The sequence below is a fragment of the Petromyzon marinus genome, chromosome 34, assembly GCF_048934315.1.
Source record: "Petromyzon marinus isolate PM22_M1 ecotype Great Lakes invasive population chromosome 34, UKy_Petmar_22M1.pri1.0, whole genome shotgun sequence".
NCBI lineage: Eukaryota > Metazoa > Chordata > Hyperoartia > Petromyzontiformes > Petromyzontidae > Petromyzon > Petromyzon marinus.
The window spans coordinates 3641680-3660412 of NC_133700.1; the positions used below are offsets into that span (position 1 = coordinate 3641680).

The 18733-nt window shown below is 48.5% G+C and overlaps 2 protein-coding genes across 2 annotated transcripts in view; both read left to right on the forward strand.

Moving 5' to 3' along the window:
* The first annotated feature begins 1865 nt into the window (after positions 1 to 1865).
* Positions 1866 to 11845, forward strand: DNAJB11 (DnaJ heat shock protein family (Hsp40) member B11). Its single transcript, XM_032965422.2, has 10 exons — positions 1866 to 2170; positions 2302 to 2458; positions 6214 to 6311; positions 7440 to 7575; positions 8174 to 8316; positions 8789 to 8871; positions 9087 to 9144; positions 10142 to 10253; positions 10596 to 10755; positions 11320 to 11845. Exons 1-10 carry the CDS (start codon positions 1881 to 1883, stop codon positions 11382 to 11384), a joined length of 1302 nt encoding a protein of 433 aa, XP_032821313.2. The 5' UTR covers positions 1866 to 1880; the 3' UTR covers positions 11385 to 11845.
* Positions 11846 to 16080: 4235 nt separating this feature from the next.
* Positions 16081 to 18733, forward strand: part of ARMC8 (armadillo repeat containing 8) — a 31958-nt gene continuing 29305 nt past the window's right edge. The window contains exon 1 of the mRNA XM_032965425.2: positions 16081 to 16297. Within this exon, the coding sequence (XP_032821316.1) occupies positions 16211 to 16297 (87 nt within the window). The 5' untranslated portion in view covers positions 16081 to 16210. The remainder of the gene's footprint in view (positions 16298 to 18733) is intronic.

The following is an 18733-nucleotide window of genomic DNA, read 5'->3' on the forward strand; positions in this document are numbered from 1 at the left end:
ACAGCCATTTCAATACGGGCACAAAACAATTGTGTGTTTGTGTTTCTCCCTTGTGATGGGACTTTGTAGGATGAATGTTGAGATTTATAAGGGCACGGGGTGACCAATAAGGTATGAATTGGACTGTAATAAGGTAGGCACTATATTCTTAGCTCTTTCGGTAAAGTCACGTTGAAGGGAAACAATAAAATAATATATAAAACAATAAAAGGTAGGCACTGATAAGGGGTTGACAGGTATGGACGCTGGAGGGCTCGACAACCTGCAGCTCCGAAGCCGCATGCGACTCATAAGGGACTGTCTTGTATTCACATGCATTTCGGCTTTTGAAATATTTAGTTTTTTTTATTGAATTATAAAGAAATTCATATTCTTGTTATTTTGGTTGCCGACCCCTGCGCTAGAGGGACTCTGTAGCGACGCGCCGACTCATTGCCCCAAACTACCGACCCGACTTCTATGCGGTGGCGAGATGTTAACTACATCGCCTGGTATACAGGAGGTCGTGGGTTGGATCCCGACCTTGACACCTGTATCTTAAGAGTTTGCATGTTCTCCCCGTGGTCGCGTAGACTTTTTTTCCTGGTCCTCCGTTTTTTTTTCCCCTTCACATTTACAAGTTTAGAGTATTTGCCTGCAATACATTTCCACATGATAAGCCACTTCGTAAAGCTATCATTTGTAGCTAGGTCGCTTCTGAAAAAGAGCTATATAGCTCAGTGAGCATACAAAAACTGAGACCACACAACTGTTAAGGTTAATTGTCACGTACTGACGTCAGTACATCCCGGGATGTCAGTACGTGTACAAGTGATCACCCACGCACCCGTAGACGCAACTGTGTGGCCAGCAGGTGCATTTGAATCGAAACCGGCCCGCTGTTCGATTGAGTTTAACACCCATGAACTTACCCTATAACCATAGCTCTATAACCCTAACCAAGATCCACCCCGAAATCACCACAGACCCCGCCGCCCCACCAGGACAACCTCGAACACCCCACCTCCGCACCCACCACGACCTGGACCTCTTCCCCCCCAAGACCAACCCCGGACCCCCACAGGACCCACCCCGGACCCCCACAGGACCCACGCCGAACCGCCACAGGACCCACGATTGACCCCCACAGGACCCACGATTGACCCCCACAGGACCCACCCCGGACCCCCACAGGACCCACCCCGGACCCCCACAGGACCCACGCCGAACCGCCACAGGACCCACGATTGACCCCCACAGGACCCACGATTGACCCCCACAGGACCCACGCCGGACCGCCACAGGACCCACACCGGACCGCCACAGGACCTATCCCAGACCCCTCCCCACACATGGCCCCTCCCTCTCTCCGCACGTGGCGTGCGAGTGCACGAGACGCCGAGCGGAGGGACGCCACGCGCAGGGGGTGCGTGGTGACGCCACGCACAGTGGGTTAGGTGATGACGCCACGCGCAGGGGGTGCGTGGTGACGCCACGCACAGTGGGTTAGGTGATGACGCCGCGCGCAGGGGGTGCGTGGTGACGCCACGCGCAGGGGTGCGTGGTGACGCCACGCGCAGGGGTGCGTGGTGACGTCACGCGCAGGGGTGCGTGGTGACGCCACGCACAGTGGGTTAGGTGATGACGCCGCGCGCAGGGGGTGCGTGGTGACGCCACGCGCAGGGGGTGCGTGGTGACGCCACGCGCAGGGGTGCGTGGTGACGTCACGCGCAGGGGGTGCGTGGTGACGCCACGCGCAGGGGTGCGTGGTAACGCCACGCGCAGGGGTGCGAGGTGACGTCACGCGCAGGGGGTTAGGTGATGACGTCGCGCGCAGGGGGTGCGTGGTGACGTTACGCGCAGGGGGTTAGGTGATGACGTCGCGCGCAGGGGGTTAGGTGATGACGTCGCGCGCAGGGGGTTACGTGGTGACGTCGCGCGTAGGGGGTTACGTGGTGACGTCGCGCGCAGAGAGCCGCGAAGAGGAAGCAGCAGTCGCTGCTGCTGCGAGTGGCGAACTCGTGGAGCCGCGAGAAGATCGCGCGCACCAGAGAGGGCCATTCAACAACAACAGCGGCAGCGACGACGGCGGCGGCGAATACAGCCTACTGCGGTGCGCTACAATGAAGCTACAGCCGCCCTGGGCCGTGCTGCTGCTGTCTCTGCACTTGTGCGCCCAGGCGCTGGCAGGGTGAGTTTGGCGGCGGCGGCGGGGGGTCGCGTCCTCTTTGCGAGCAAGCGAGATGCCACTGCTTGCCCCTTGTCGGTGAGTGTCGTCCCCCTTAACGAGTGCCGGTTGTTTCGTCCCTTCCCCCTCGGCAGACGCGACTTCTACAAGATCCTGGGGGTGTCTCGCTCAGCCTCCACGCGGGAGATCAAGAAGGCGTACAGGAAACTCGCCATGCAGCTGCACCCCGACAAGAACCCCGACGACCCGCAGGCGGCCGACAAGTTCCAGGACCTGGGCGCTGCCTACGAGGTGCGTGGCCGTTGCCAAGTTCCGTGTCGGTGACCCCCTCGAGCTCTCGATCGGCTTGCGGGGGAACACAGCGGGGGTTTCGTGTTCAATAGCGGGGACGGGATTGCGCGCGGGTGTCGTTCGAGTAGGCTCCGTGGTCAGCTGTGGAAGGCCTGGTATCACACTCGTGGTGGTTGAAGGTGGATGGGGATGTCTTTGTCCGGCCACGGGGGATCAGCGGTCGAGCGAGCGGCTCGCAATCTGAAGGGGGCGAGTTCGGATCCTGGTTGCGGGGTTGACTCAACCCCAACGATCTCCCTTTCTCCGGAGTTGATCAAACGAGGGCAGTGCCTGTTCGTGGGGAAGTTCAATCGTAACTTGCTCCTGCCATAGGAATGTGTGATTTCCACCATTAGCTTAGGGCTGGAATCAAGTGTTGAGCACTGCCTAAATGTCGATTTGAGCAGGACACATACATTACGACAAGCCTGAGTTGTTAACATAGCCTCTACTTACACTAGCTTGTGTTATTAAAACACGCGCCTGTGTTATTAGCACAGCCTTGTGGTGTAGGTACAGGCTGTTGTGATGTGTACGAGCTGTTATTAACAAACGCGTGTAGTGTAGGCACAGGCAGTGTTATTAACACAGACATAGGGTGTGCGTACAGGCGGAGTGGTTTAGGCACACGCTGCGTGTTATTAACACAGGCTGTGGTCTAGGTACAGGCTGTTGTTGTGATGTGGCTACAGGCTTGGGTGGCGTTAACACACGCCCGTGGTGTGTGAAAGACCGCGGCTGACACTACCCCGCAAGTGCATGTCGTACAGTGCGTTTTGCCGGTGTGCTGGCCACCCTGGATTGGCTGCCAGTGTCCCCGCGTCACGCGAGTTCCGCACTCACACGTGGCGCTGGCCGCACCGGATTGGCTGGAGCGACGTCACGCGAACTTTCGGTGTCATTGGCAGCTGTTGTGAAGCTCGCAAAGCCACGCCTCTCACACGCCACTCTGGCACTCCCGCACAACCCAAATACACACAACCCAGATACACACAACCCAGCTACACACAACCCAGATACACACAACCCAGCTACACACAACCCAGATACACACAACCCAGATACACACAACCCAGATACACACAACCCAGATACACACAACCCAGCTACACACAACCCAGATACACACAACCCAGCTACACACAACCCAGATACACACAACCCAGATACACACAACCCAGATACACACAACCCAGATACACACAACCCAGATACACACAACCCAGATACACACAACCCAGATACACACAACCCAGATACACACAACCCAGATACACACAACCCAGATACACACAACCCAGATACACACAACCCAGCTACACACAACCCAGCTACACACAACCCAGCTACACACAACCCAGATACACACAACCCAGATACACACAACCCAGATACACACAACCCAGCTACACACAACCCAGCTACACACAACCCAGCTACACACAACCCAGATACACACAACCCAGATACACACAACCCAGCTACACACAACCCAGCTACACACAACCCAGCTACACACAACCCAGATACACACAACCCAGATACACACAACCCAGATACACACAACCCAGATACACACAACCCAGCTACACACAACCCAGCTACACACAACCCAGCTACACACAACCCAGATACACACAACCCAGATACACACAACCCAGCTACACACAACCCAGCTACACACAACCCAGATACACACAACCCAGCTACACACAACCCAGATACACACAACCCAGCTCCACACAACCCAGATACACACAACCCAGATACACACAACCCAGATACACACAACCCAGCTACACACAACCCAGCTACACACAACCCAGCTACACACAACCCAGCTACACACAACCCAGATACACACAACCCAGCTACACACAACCCAGCTACACACAACCCAGCTACACACAACCCAGATACACACAACCCAGCTACACACAACCCAGATACACACAACCCAGCTCCACACAACCCAGATACACACAACCCAGATACACACAACCCAGATACACACAACCCAGCTACACACAACCCAGCTACACACAACCCAGCTACACACAACCCAGCTACACACAACCCAGCTACACACAACCCAGCTACACACAACCCAGCTACACACAACCCAGCTACACACAACCCAGATACACACAACCCAGATACACACAACCCAGATACACAAAACCCAGATACACACAACCCAGCTACACACAACCCAGCTGCACACAACCCAGATGCACACAACCCAGATGCACACAACCCAGATGCACACAACCCAGCTCCACACAACCCAGATACACACAACCCAGATACACACAACCCAGATACACACAACCCAGCTACACACAACCCAGCTACACACAACCCAGCTACACACAACCCAGCTACACACAACCAAGCTGCACACAACCCAGCTGCACACAACCCAGCTGCACACATCCCAGCTGCACACAACCCAGCTGCACACAACCCAGCTGCACACAACCCAGATGCACACAACCCAGCTGCACACAACCCAGCTGCACACAACCCAGCTGCACACAACCCAGCTGCACACAACCCAGATGCACACAACCCAGAATCCCAGATGCACACAACCCAGATGCACACAACCCAGATGCACACAACCCAGATGCACACAACCCAGATGCACACAACCCAGATGCACACAACCCAGATGCACACAACCCAGATGCACCCAACCCAGATGCACCCAACCCAAATGCACACAACCCAGATGCACACAACCCAGATGCACACAACCCAGGTACACACAACCCAGCTCATACCACTAACTTTCTCAACACGTCACATACACACAACCCAGTTACACACAACCCAGTTACACACAACCCAGATACACACAACCCAGCTACACACAACCCAGATACACACAACCCAGCTCATACCACTGTGTAACTCTCGCTACACAACCCAGCTCATACCACTAACTTTCTCGACACAAGCCACATATACACAAAGCAGCTCATACCACTGTGTAACTCTCGCTACATAAGCCAGCTCAACTCTCTCTACACAAGCCAGCTTGCTACACACAACCCAGCTTGTACCACTGTGTACTCTCCACACAACCCAGCTTATACCACTGTGTAACTATTTCTAGAAAAAAGGGAAAACCCTATTCTCATATTTCTATACAACCCAGCTTATCTCATTGTATAAATGAATGTTGACCTTCCTTCCCCACTGTGCGAAGCCTACCGTGCGAAACGGTAGGTGAGGAAATTTGCGTCATCACTACACACAACCCAACTTATACTATTGTGTGCTCTCTATACACAACCCAGATACACACAACCCAACTCATACCACTGTGTTCTCACTACGCAACCCAATTGAACACAACCCAGCGACGCATAACCCAACTCGTACAACTGTGTATTCTCTCTACACAACCCAGATACACACAACCCAGCTCATACCACTGTGTTCTCACTACGCAACCCAATTGAACACAACCCAGCGACGCATAACCCAACTCGTACAACTGTGTATTCTCTCTACACAACCCAGCTGCACACAACCCAGCTCATGCCGCTGAGCTTCATTGTTATACTGCTTTTATCGTATTAGGTTTTTTTTTACTCAGATCACTGGTGCGAATGAGACTCATGGTTGCTTGAATCCTCACCTGGTGGTTAATTAGAAACGAACTTGAGACTAAACGTGCGCACTTGGCATGCATTTTGCTGCTGCAGGTGCTGTCAAATGAAGAAAAGCGGAAGACATACGATCGTCACGGAGAGGAAGGGCTCAAGGAAGGCGGCCATGGCTCCCATGCCGATGCGTTCTCACAGTACGTTCACCAGAGAGCGCTTCGGTGCAGTCGCAGAAGCGTGGAGGTTATAACCTAATGATATCATCCGAGTAAAGCAATTGAAATGTAACTTTTCAGTTTATTCCAGTGGAGTTTGTGCATTCGTTGTGTATGTTCCCGGTGTGTAAGAGCTCAGAAAACTGATGACAAAGGGACATTGCGATAAATTGTGTTGGCTGAATGTCGGAGAGCTTCAGGTATTTAGATTTAATGTACACGTATGTATGTTGAACTTCTTCCGCACAGTACGTAGCCAACACAATATGTAGCCTATGATTGCAGTCATTTTGCAATCGCAGGCCACTGCATACACACTGCCTTTTTGCATCCTTTTGATCTCGTGAAAACTATTAACGATGTTGATATGTATGTGTTGTTGTGACAATTTGTATTGTTGTAAAGTTCTTACCCACAACAACTGGACATCTGTGAAAAAGAGCGTGATAGCTCATCGGATTCCTCCAGTAAAAATAAATATTCAGTCTGATTTAGTACTGGGCAACTGTCTTGAGACTCCTGGTAAAACTGCTCCTATTCGCAGAGAGGATACTGCCTTTCCTATCTGTGCCAGACAGACCAATTGAGCATCTTGAGCAATTCTGGCTGTTTTAATTGGGGCTATTAAAAAAACACACACACACATGCAACATGAGCTTCTGTGGTGTATTGATCAGCACACTGGACCTGCAATGCAGAGGTCGCCAGTTCCATTCCATCTTCCGGTGAAGTGGTTGAAGCGATGGTGCAAATTCGCTAAATATTCCCCCACCTCTGTTCACCCACAAAATAAATTGGTAAACCATAGTTTGTGGGTTGGGGTAACGTGTGGGTGGGTACACCCATCTCTTCCAATACATATAGAGTATATAGTTAGAGCATGCAAATATCGGTGGGAATGTGACAGGTGGGGGTTTACCCGGCCATTGGTCCATCTGTGGTCAATACAATAAGCAGCACTTAGTACCACGGTAGCGGTTACCCTATCGACTCACTGCCAACATGTGATTGTATAAGTTTCACCTTTCTTGAGAGCTCTAAACATGATCTTATAATATCCTTATATTTTACTGTGTTTTAGCTCTTTTTGTTGTTATTTCTTGTCTGTAGCTTTTTTGGAGATTTTGGATTTGAATTCTTTGGGGGAGGAAGCAGACAGCAAGACCGTAACATCCCCCGAGGAAGTGATGTTGTCATGGAGCTTGAGGTCACCCTTGAAGAAGTTTATTCAGGAAACTTTGTTGAGGTGAGATTGACAAAGGCTCGGTGCAATGGCAAGGTTGCGTGCAATGTGAATTCGGCGTCCGTTTAAACTCCTGCAGCATTGTAATGCTTAGTAATACTCGTTGTAATAGAGTCCTACTCCAGAGGAGTATTCATCTTACAGACTTTACATTATATTCTTGGTTCTTTCGGTAAACTCACGTAGAAGGGAAACAATAAAATAATAAAAATATATGTTTAAGGGAATAATAAAAATGTATTTTTAAGGGAAACAATAAAATAATGAAAACATTTTTTTATTATTTTATTGTTTCCCTTCTACGTGACTTTACCGAAAGAACCAAGAATATAAATCCCTGCAGTCACGAAAGCTTTCAATCAAAATTTAGACTTTACATTGCTGTGGGGTTCCTGAAATCTTCATGGTCACCTCACCAAATAGCAACTCTGCTCAAAATGTAATGTCTGATAAGATTCTGTCTTCTCTGTTGGTTTGTATGAGGTCAATAAAGATTGTTGCAGTAATAGTTTTGTATTGTACCCAAATTAAGTTTATAGATGTTCAGGACTGTTTTTTTTCCATTGCATTTTTTTGTTATGACTATATTTCTTTTTAAAAGGTTGTAAGGAACAAGCCGGTGGCAAAACAGACTTCGGGGAAACGGCGGTGTAACTGCCGACAGGAGATGCGAACAACGCAGCTGGGACCTGGGCGCTTCCAGATGACACAGGAAACTGTCTGTGATGAGTGCCCGAATGTCAAGTAAGTGATGTAATTTTCAGTGGTAAAAAAAAATCCGTTTAATTTTTCTGTGTAAATGGCGGAATTATGTGGTCGTCATTAATTGTGGTAAATGTGATCCGAATGGCGTTTTTTATACATGTTGCACAATCAGGTAGCAGTTGGTAGTCGTGAAACGTAGGGTCACCTTTCAGTGCAAAACTTTAATATTTAATTTAGAGGGGGTGCTGGCTGGGGAACGGTACCGTGTTTTAGAAATGATAATACTACGATTGCAAAAAGTTTTAAGCTATACACCCCATATCTTTATTACGATATGTTTATAGGAATGGTAAATTTGCGCCCACCACAGCCCCGACACAATACAACTGGGATACATTAGCAGCTGCCAGAGCATGAATGTATTTTCTGCATGATAACTCTCGTACGAGTTGTGCATCTCAACGTGGGAAAAACTGCTGCTTGGACCAACTGTGCCGTCGACTTTCTGCAGGCTGGTCAATGAGGAGAGAACTTTGGAGGTGGAGATAGAGCCAGGTGTTCGGGACGGCATGGAATACCCATTTCTGGGAGAAGGTGAGGGGAGACTGCACTGCAATATTTTTTTTTTAAACACAAAGTCTGGCTCTTTCGATTTCATTGCATTAAAAAAATGTGCATGACTGTCTCCTTGGAAATTATTCTAAAGATATATTTTATATCTAATTTTTATATTTCGTGGTGAAATGTTTTTTCACAAAGAGACGTAATTGTTAAAGTACTTTTTTTTTTTAATCCCTTTACCACCCTAGGCGAACCTCACATTGACGGAGAGCCCGGAGATCTCCGCTTCAGAATAAAAGTTCTCAAGTAAGTTATCAACGCGCACGCCTTGATCGCTGTTGTTGCAATTAAAGTGAATCAGAATCAGAAAGGGTTTTATTCGCCATGAAAGTTCACACCGACACGGAATTTACTTTGGCAGGATGGTGCATACATTCAACATATAGGAATCTAAAATCTTAAATAAGTTTTAAACAAGTCTTACTGTAATAATAAGGGTTAAAAGTCTAACTAACACCAAGGGGCTGAAGTATATAAAATTGAATAAATATCGAATATAAAATAGCTTTAAGATATAATTAAAAAATAAAAAATACACAAAGATTAACATAGTTAATATCGGCAAGGTGTCATTATGTAGGAACTGCATTGGCAGTGGCATTAATTAAACCGAAGAACCTTTTTACCTTAAATTTGTAAGAGTTTTTTTTTTTATACAACTATATACTGTCGTCACATCTGGGATGCAGCATCCAGTTCTTACCTCACTGCACTTGGTAGCATTAAATGTAAAAAAACATTAGTTGATCTAACACTCACTGATTCACTCCAGTCACCTGCTCGCCGGCTATTAACATAGTAACTGTTACTCATTTAGTCAATGTTGAGGACTCGTTCTAACAGACTGTTCCATCTCATCAGCACCTTGTTCAATCGCCACACTGCAGGTCACAGCACTTCTCTCTCTGCGTCTTGCTGCTACACTTTGAAATTTGCGCCTCTTGTCTCTTTTACAAAGCTCTTATAACCTTGCTCAAGTCAAGGAACGTGCAACTTGTCGTTACAACTTTAACTGTCGTGTTTAATGATGGATGCTTAGCATTGGACCTTTGTCGTCCTTCCCCTGCACCTCCCATTGGCAATGGTGGGATGCGTACGGTGTAAAAGAAGTTCAACACACACACATAAGATACATACATTTGGGCCTGTGCCCAGAAACTTTGTAAACAAATATATAGGAAGCTTGTGTTTTAGTTAATTGGCCCTTCCCTATCGCTGGTGTGTTTCTTGCCTTCTGTGTCAGGCACCCAGTCTTTGAGAGGCGAGGAGATGACCTCTACACAAACATCACCATCTCATTAGTGGATGCACTTGTTGGGTTTGAGATGGATATCATTCATCTGGATGGACATAAGGTAATTACTTCGTGGTCACATTTCAAAACTGCCATATGTACAATCGTATGTTTAAAATAAACGAACGTTTATGTTGCATTGCACGTCATGAAATTTGCCTGCAGTTCAGTTTGGTGGAGTTATTTATTCTGGAAAGCAATTTTTTGTCCGACTGCATTGCTGATAGTGAATGTACTATTTGGTTTTATTAAAAGTGCGCGCAAGAGCAATAAAATGACTGCCTCGATTAATGGGAAAGATGCACATAACGGCAATGTTAAATAATTAGTAATGGAAAACTTGACACCAATGTTGAATGCTAATTAGAAAGTGTGCTGTAAGGGAATCTCTTTTGTGTTGCAGGTAAAGATCGTCCGAGACAAAGTGACGTGGCCTGGTGCCCGGATAAGGAAGAAGGAAGAAGGGCTGCCTAACTTTGACAACAACCACCATCGTGGTTCACTCATCATAACTTTCGATGTCGACTTCCCAAAGGGGGAGCTCACCATCCAGCAGAAAGATGGTAAGCCACTAAATGGTCTTCACTTTTCGTTTTGTGTGTAAACAAGAGGGTATTTGAGACAGGAGTGATATCTATTACTGTATGGATCAGAGAACTGGACTTGTAAGTCAGCAGATCGAAAAGAAGTTGTTGGAATTTGAGTACAGGTGTGTGAGATGGATGCTAGGAGCGTCATGGCAATACAGGATGAAGCAATGCAGAAGTCCGGAAGAGAACGTGGCAGGTGAGTGTTGTGTAGATACATTGAGACAAAATATAGCTGTGCTGGGTGAGACGTTTGTGCAGGACTGGGTAGGGCCAATTGTCATGAGACGCATTGGAGGGGGAAGACCTAAGGGAAGAGAGTGGTAGACTGATGGGGCACATTGTGGAGGGAAGATCGTGTTACTACTGTGCAGCATCTGTGAGATCCGGTAGAGGGTAGAGAGCATTGGTGAGGTGTGGCTAGCATTGGTGACCTTAGCCATGATCACATTTTGGTATTTGAGGTTTTTGTTGAGCCTGGCCTTGCTCCAAAATTTGTATTTTTATTGTGTTCTTAATGAGATTATTTGTGTCGTGCAGATTTGAAAGAGCTTCTGAAGCAAGAATCAGCTCAAAATGTATACAACGGACTTCAGGGATATTAATCCTTAAAAATGAGTTTGCCACTTTTTGAAATGTCTCACGCTGTATTTATAATTTATGTATAGGTTGAGAATTTTTCCTCAAATAAAAGGATTACATTTCACCTTGTGGTCAATTACATCCATAAAGGATTACTACAAAGGGGTGTTAAAACATGTCAACATTCTGACAAAAATATACAATCCTAAAATCTTGCCACTCTTATTAATGCCTTATGCACATGTGCTGTGTCACTAAGTACCATTGTGCGCATAATTCTCCGGCAGCTTATTAACATTTAGTAAAACAATAGAAGCAAAGTTTGGTCAACCCTCTTAAAATATTAACAGTAAATGCCATTGTGCTAGTTTTCACATGTCACCTGTTTAAGGCTTCAGTGGCAAAATGTAAAATTATAAATTGCTGTAATTAATGCATCAACGTCAACAAATTGAGCAACTTGGTATAAAATACAGTACTTTCATTTATGGATTCCGTGTGCCTAATTTTTTTAGACTTTTTTTCTACCCACATGCACCTGTGCTGAATGAGTTTGAGTACATTTTCTCCAAGTTGTGTGGAAGTACTTAGGTTCCATTACTAAAGCTACAGATCTGCTGCCAATTGGGAAATGACTTCGAAAAATATTTGAGTCACTTGTAGTTGATGCTAGTGCCATGGAAGGCACACATTAATATAAAGGAAGATAAGAAGCCCTTGAACTTTATACTAAAAGTAGTTGAATGGACTGAATTGCTTGTTTTTTTGTTTTCCTTTGGTCTTCCTATTATATTCAAATGTAGTAATGACTATCATGCAATTTCCACGTGGAATATGAAAAGAATAGTGAACAGATATTTCTAAAAGCCCTGCAATCGTCTCTTATCAGCACGAGGTGTTTTTTATTTGGCAAATGCTTTTTCATGTGACTTATACACAGAGCTTTAAATGCAGCTAGCTACGTTCTTGTCGTGTCCCCTGCGAGAGTACCCAGCCATGTAGAACATGTCTGGGGAAAAACAGGTCCCTGCAGGGTGGGCTGGTAGGAACATTGGAATTTTTTTACACCCAACAGCACGAGATTTCACTTCGTTAAAGTATTGAAAGGGGACGGACGGACGGACACATTAATCTATTGCAGGCTGGTACACTCAGTTTACAACTTCGTTCCTACCAGTAATAGCTGCAGCTAGCTGATGGAATCGTCATGATCCCGGCCAACACGTGACTGCAGCACAAGGTGGTGCAAGTCTCGTATGCCCTGCTATAGAGGCATTTGTTACACGGCAAACCACATTTTGTTAAGTCTTCAAAGCTGGAGTAAATCTGAATTAAGTAAACACTACTGAACAGAGGATTATTTGTGCATCCATTGGTTATCAGGCTCCGCCCATCTACCACTAAGACTGAGAAAGGTGTATGACCACGGGTGGGTCGCTGAATTCCAAGGCAAAATCTCAGCAGTACTGACTCGGTGCCCTGATATAGTACTATGTATGTGTTATGTTTAAGCTGCCCCCTATCCACCTTTATATATGGATTTACATTGACATTTGAAGAAGACTACATTTTCACCCAGATAACCCAAGTTTAGAGACGTTTAAATTCTGCATAAAAATATCTCAACTGCAATAATGTATCTTGTTGTGTGATGGGTGGGTTCTTTAATAACATTTGTGGAATATCATTGGTAAGGGTAACTAGTGAAAAACAAATGTAATTTCCCTTTTTAAAACCGTGGGTACCCTTAACAGTCCTGCATCACTTTGTGATTTATATATTAAAACTTATGCTTTTGTTGGGTTATCTTAAATTTTACAGGGTAATTTATGGGAATTGTTTTAATGTACTGTATGAATTTTGCCCCAGCTGTGGATAAACTCTTGTCGCCAGATGCTCAAGGCAGGCCCCGTCAATGATGGTTTGACAGTATTGTGCCCACGGGGGAAAATCCCATCCTTTGTCTCGTGGAGGTATTGTTTACCCCTCTTGTAATAAAGTGTTTTTCACACCTTGGTGCTGTACTTGTTTAGTTTGGCTGCAAAGTTGTCATGCTTTGTGGCATTTCTCTGCTGTAGGATGTACAAACACATGTTAATGCCTGTCTTTAATTAGGATAGTCCCTAGAGAAATTTATGAAGCACCTGATTACAGATCCACCAAATATTTAGCGACTACCTGTAAGTTTGCATTCTGAAATTAAAATACATTAATAAACAACTGCTCGTCAATGCGACACGATAAAAATAATGCCACGTATGTATCCAAGTAAGCCTCGTTAAGTCTCAGCTTTTCAGAAGGGTTTTGTATTGGGATGTTTTGAAAAGTACAGGAATGTATGGCTTCATGTTGTTGAAAATCTGAAAACTCGGACAAAACCCATGGATAAAAGGGGAAACGCTCAACACCACCGCCTCAGCCACTTGGCATCCCTACGATTATAGCACGTGGCAAACCTTGGCCGTCACCCATCCCCAAGTATTACATTTCAAAACTCATCGTTTAGAGAGTGAAGCTCTGTCTCATGTTTTACTGTGTAAACACTGGGTAACCCCCCGGCGGTGGCAACCCCCCCCCCCCGTCAAAGCCAGGGGGAGAGGTGAAGAAGGCCCAGCCACGGCGACCGCAGCAGACGGTGGTGGCTTTTCGACCCTTAGTGGGTCCGCAATACCAGGAGCCAGGTAACCTTTACACACCTGCCGGAGTTTGTTCATCATGACCTAGAAACTCCTGGAAAGCCCAAGAGTGGGAGGGGCTGCGGGGTTTCCAGGCTCCCACGCAGCCCCCCCCTCGATGGCAAGGTGCACAAAGGGGGACCTCCCCAGTAGCTCGGGACCAGTCGCAGACCGAAGCAAGAAGACCAGCCAGCTTAGGACCCTGGACCACATCGCCCCACTGTCCTTGTAAGGGCCGGGGCGCTGTGCGGGCCAGTGGTGAGACTGGGCCAGTGGTGAGACTCTGGGCCAGTGGTGGGACTCTGGGCCAGTGGTGAAACTCTGGGACAGTGGTGGGACTCTGGGCCAGTGGTGAAACTCTGGGCCAGTGGTGGGACTCTGGGCCAGTGGTGGGACTCTGGGCCAGTGGTGAGACTCTGGGCCAGTGGTGGGACTCTGGGCCAGTGATGAGACTCTGGGCCAGTGGTGGGACTCTGGGCCAGTGGTGGGACTCTGGGACACCCGACCCGACGCCCTTGTAAGGGCGAGGTCCGAGGAAGCCAGAGGTCTGGACCCGCAACTTGGCTGGGTTGGGTCAGGTAGCCTCCCCTAGGGTAATCATAGCCGGAGGACCTGGGAACGTAGGCGAAGCTAGGCACGCTACGTAGATAGGCTGTGTAGAAGACCTGTGTGAATAGGCTGGGAATAAAGTGTATAAGTACGTGGTGTGTGTGGAAATAAAGACGTGCCCTCTACAAGTGTCTCCGGAACCCATTACAAATGGGAGATTCACACCTCGCCACCACCCTAGTGGCTGGCTTGCTCTCCTCGCAATTTTTGGGACACTGTGTGTGGGGGGGGGTCTCGGGGCTGCCTCCTCTCTCTAACTGACCTCTGCTGCTTGGTCGCCCCAAGGCTGGAGGAACGCCGCCCCCATATCTTGCCCCGACATCAGGAATCGTGACTGCCAAGCAAGCGGCTCTTCTTTAAATCCGACTTGAACGTGAACTGTTATTCATTAGCTTTTCCTGGAGTCTGATCGGACGTCATCTATAGTTGGGTGTAGTAATCTATTATTGTTGCGTGCAGTTGGGAATGTGGACAATAAAATGCATGTCGATTACGTCGTTTCAAAAGGCCCTTTATAACGTAAATATTATGAATGTGCCTGGAAGAAAGAAAAATAGACAACACATCTCACGTACATTGCATCTTAAACGTCTGGATGTTCGCCAGCATTGTCTCAACCTAATCTATGGACTTGCTGATTTCTCCGTCAAAACCGTTCCAGAGGGGGTTGTTGCTTTGTGTTGGTGGCGAGATGTTAACTACGTCCCCTGTTTATGCAAAGGAGGTCGTGGGGTTAAATCCCGACCCTGACGCCTGCTGTGTATTTCAAATGTGCATGTTCTCCACCGGGGTCGCGTCGAATTTTAATCTGGGCCCTCCGGTTTTTTGTTCCTCCTCCTCCACCACATTGAGAAACATTCGTTTGGAGTATCCGCTTATAAATTTCCACGTGATAAGCCCCAATCTCCATTTTTGGGGGGCTATCGTTTGTGGCCATGTCGCTTCTGAAAAAAATAGTTACGTGAGTTCAGTTGGGCCTTACCTGATTAAAACAAAAATATACGCAAAATAGTTGAGTATTTTTAGTTTGATGTTATGCAAGCTCTTGATGGACCGTGCGTCGCGTGCGTGGCCGATGGGATGAGCCAAAACTACTTATGAGTGTCTCTGTGTGTGTGTGGAGGAGAGGGGGGGTAGCGGTAGTGTAGCGGTGAGCACTGCGCTGCGAACGCGAAATCGATTGCCACTCACGGCCCAACACCCAGTGGCGATTATCTGAACCGGTCGTGGGCCTCCCCTAGGTCGGCACAGCCTCAAATGAGTACCCGGTGCGGTGTGTAGTAAACATCGCCACTGGGGGAGAGAACGGCGGGCTGGTGTGGTGCTGGCCACCCACCCCGTCGTGTGCCACAGTCCCGGCCTTCACAGGCGCTGCTCGCTAACAGCGCTTGCCCCAACAGTCTGTTAAGGCTACACGGGGGATCTTTGTCTTGGTGGGGGGGGGGGGGATGTGCCTGTGTGAATGAGGAAGAGGTAGGAGGCGAACTTCCACGCCGGGTCGATGTTTGTTGTCTCGGGCTGCGCTCGACTTAGTCTGCCCCCCCCCACCTCCCCCCAACGTGGGGATGAAACCTAAGGATCCGAGTCTGCCACAGAGTTCCCGGGGCCCCATGGCGTGCGCAGAGTCGCCAATGCGGACGGGCGTCCTCTCCGTGAGTCCTCCTCCACCTCCTCCTCCACCTCCTCCTCGCCACCACCCCCCCCCCCACACAAACCCCGCAGCACCGATCACTTGCGAGCAGCGGTGGTGTTGGGGTTGGTGGGACGCTTCGATGTTCCAGGGAGGGGGAACCGAGCGGGCGAGAGGCCGCCGACTTTGACGAGGGGAGGAGGGCGGCGGGGGCGAGGAGAGAGGCGGGATGACGGAGAGGCCTAGCTGGCGGAGACAGATGTAGAGAGACACGGGGACATGTAGAGAGACACGGGGACATGTAGAGAGACACGGAGACATGTAGAGAGACACGGGGACAGATGTAGAGAGACACGGGGGCAGATGTAGAGAGACACGGGGACATGTAGAGAGACACGGGGACATGTAGAGAGACACGGGGACAGATGTAGAGAGACACGGAGACGGATGTAGAGAGACACGGGGACAGATGTAGAGAGACACGGGGACATGTAGAGAGACACGGAGACAGGTTTAGAGAGACACTGAGACAGATGTAGAGAGACACGGGGACATGTAGAGGGAAACTGAGACAGATGTAGAGAGACACTGAGACAGATGTAGAGAGACACGGGGACAGATGTAGAGAGATACGGGGACATGTAGAGAGACACGGGGACAGATGTAGAGAGACAAGGGGACATGTAGAGAGACACGGGGACAGATGTAGAGAGACACGGAGACATGTAGAGAGACACGGGGACAGATGTAGAGAGACACTGAGACAGATGTAGAGAGACACGGGGACAGATGTAGAGAGACACTGAGACAGATGTTGAGAGACACTGAGACAGATGTAGAGAGACACGGGGACAGATGTAGAGAGACACGGAGACAGATGTAGAGAGACACGGGGACATGTAGAGAGACACGGAGACATGTAGAGAGACACGGAGACATGTAGAGAGACACGGGGACAGATGTAGAGAGACACGGGGGCAGATGTAGAGAGACACGGGGACATGTAGAGAGACACGGGGACATGTAGAGAGACACGGAGACGGATGTAGAGAGACACGGGGACAGATGTAGAGAGACACGGGGACATGTAGAGAGACACGGAGACAGGTTTAGAGAGACACTGAGACAGATGTAGAGAGACACGGGGACAGATGTAGAGGGAAACTGAGACAGATGTAGAGAGACACTGAGACAGATGTAGAGAGACACGGGGACAGATGTAGAGAGACACGGGGACATGTAGAGAGACACGGGGACAGATGTAGAGAGACAAGGGGACATGTAGAGAGACACGGGGACAGATGTAGAGAGACACGGAGACATGTAGAGAGACACGGGGACAGATGTAGAGAGACACTGAGACAGATGTAGAGAGACACGGGGACAGATGTAGAGAGACACTGAGACAGATGTTGAGAGACACTGAGACAGATGTAGAGAGACACGGAGACATATGTAGAGAGACACGGGGACATGTAGAGAGACACGGGGACAGATGTAGAGAGACACTGAGACATGTAGAGAGACACGGGGACAGATGTAGAAAGACAAGGGGACAGATGTAGAGAGACACGGGTAAGATGTAGAGAGACACGGTGACAGATGTAGAGAGACACGGGGACAGATGTAGAGTGGTAGAGAGACACGGGGACATGTAGAGAGACACGGGGACAGATGTAGAGTGGTAGAGAGACACGGGGACAGATGTAGAGTGGTAGAGAGACACGGGGACATGTAGAGAGACACGGGGACAGATGTAGAGAGACACGGGGACATGTAGAGAGACAAGGGGACAGATGTAGAGAGACACGGAGACATGTAGAGAGACACGGAGACAGATGTAGAGAGACACGGGGACAGATGTAGAGAGACACGGGGACAGATGTAGAGAGACATGGGGACAGATGTAGAGAGACAAGGGGACAGATGTAGAGAGACACGGAGACATGTAGAGAGACACGGGGACAGATGCAGAGAGACACGGGGACAGATGTAGAGAGACACTGAGACAGATGTAGAGAGACATGGAGACATGTAGAGAGACATGGAGACAGATGTAGAGAGACACGGGGACAGGTGTAGAGAGACACGGGGACAGATGTAGAGAGACACGGGGACATGTAGAGAGACACTGAGACAGTAGTATAGAGACAAGGGGACAGATGTAGAGAGACAAGGGGACAGATGTAGAGAGACACTGAGACAGATGTAGAGAGACACGGGGACATGTAGAGAGACACGGGGACAGATGTAGAGAGACAAGGGGACAGATGTAGAGAGACACGGGGACATGTAGAGAGACACGGGGACAGATGTAGAGAGACACGGGGACAGATGTAGAGAGACATGGAGACAGATGTAGAGTAGTAGAGAGACATGGAGACAGATGTAGAGTGGTAGAGAGACACAGAGACAGATGTAGAGTGGTAGAAAGACATGGAGACAGATGTAGAGTGAT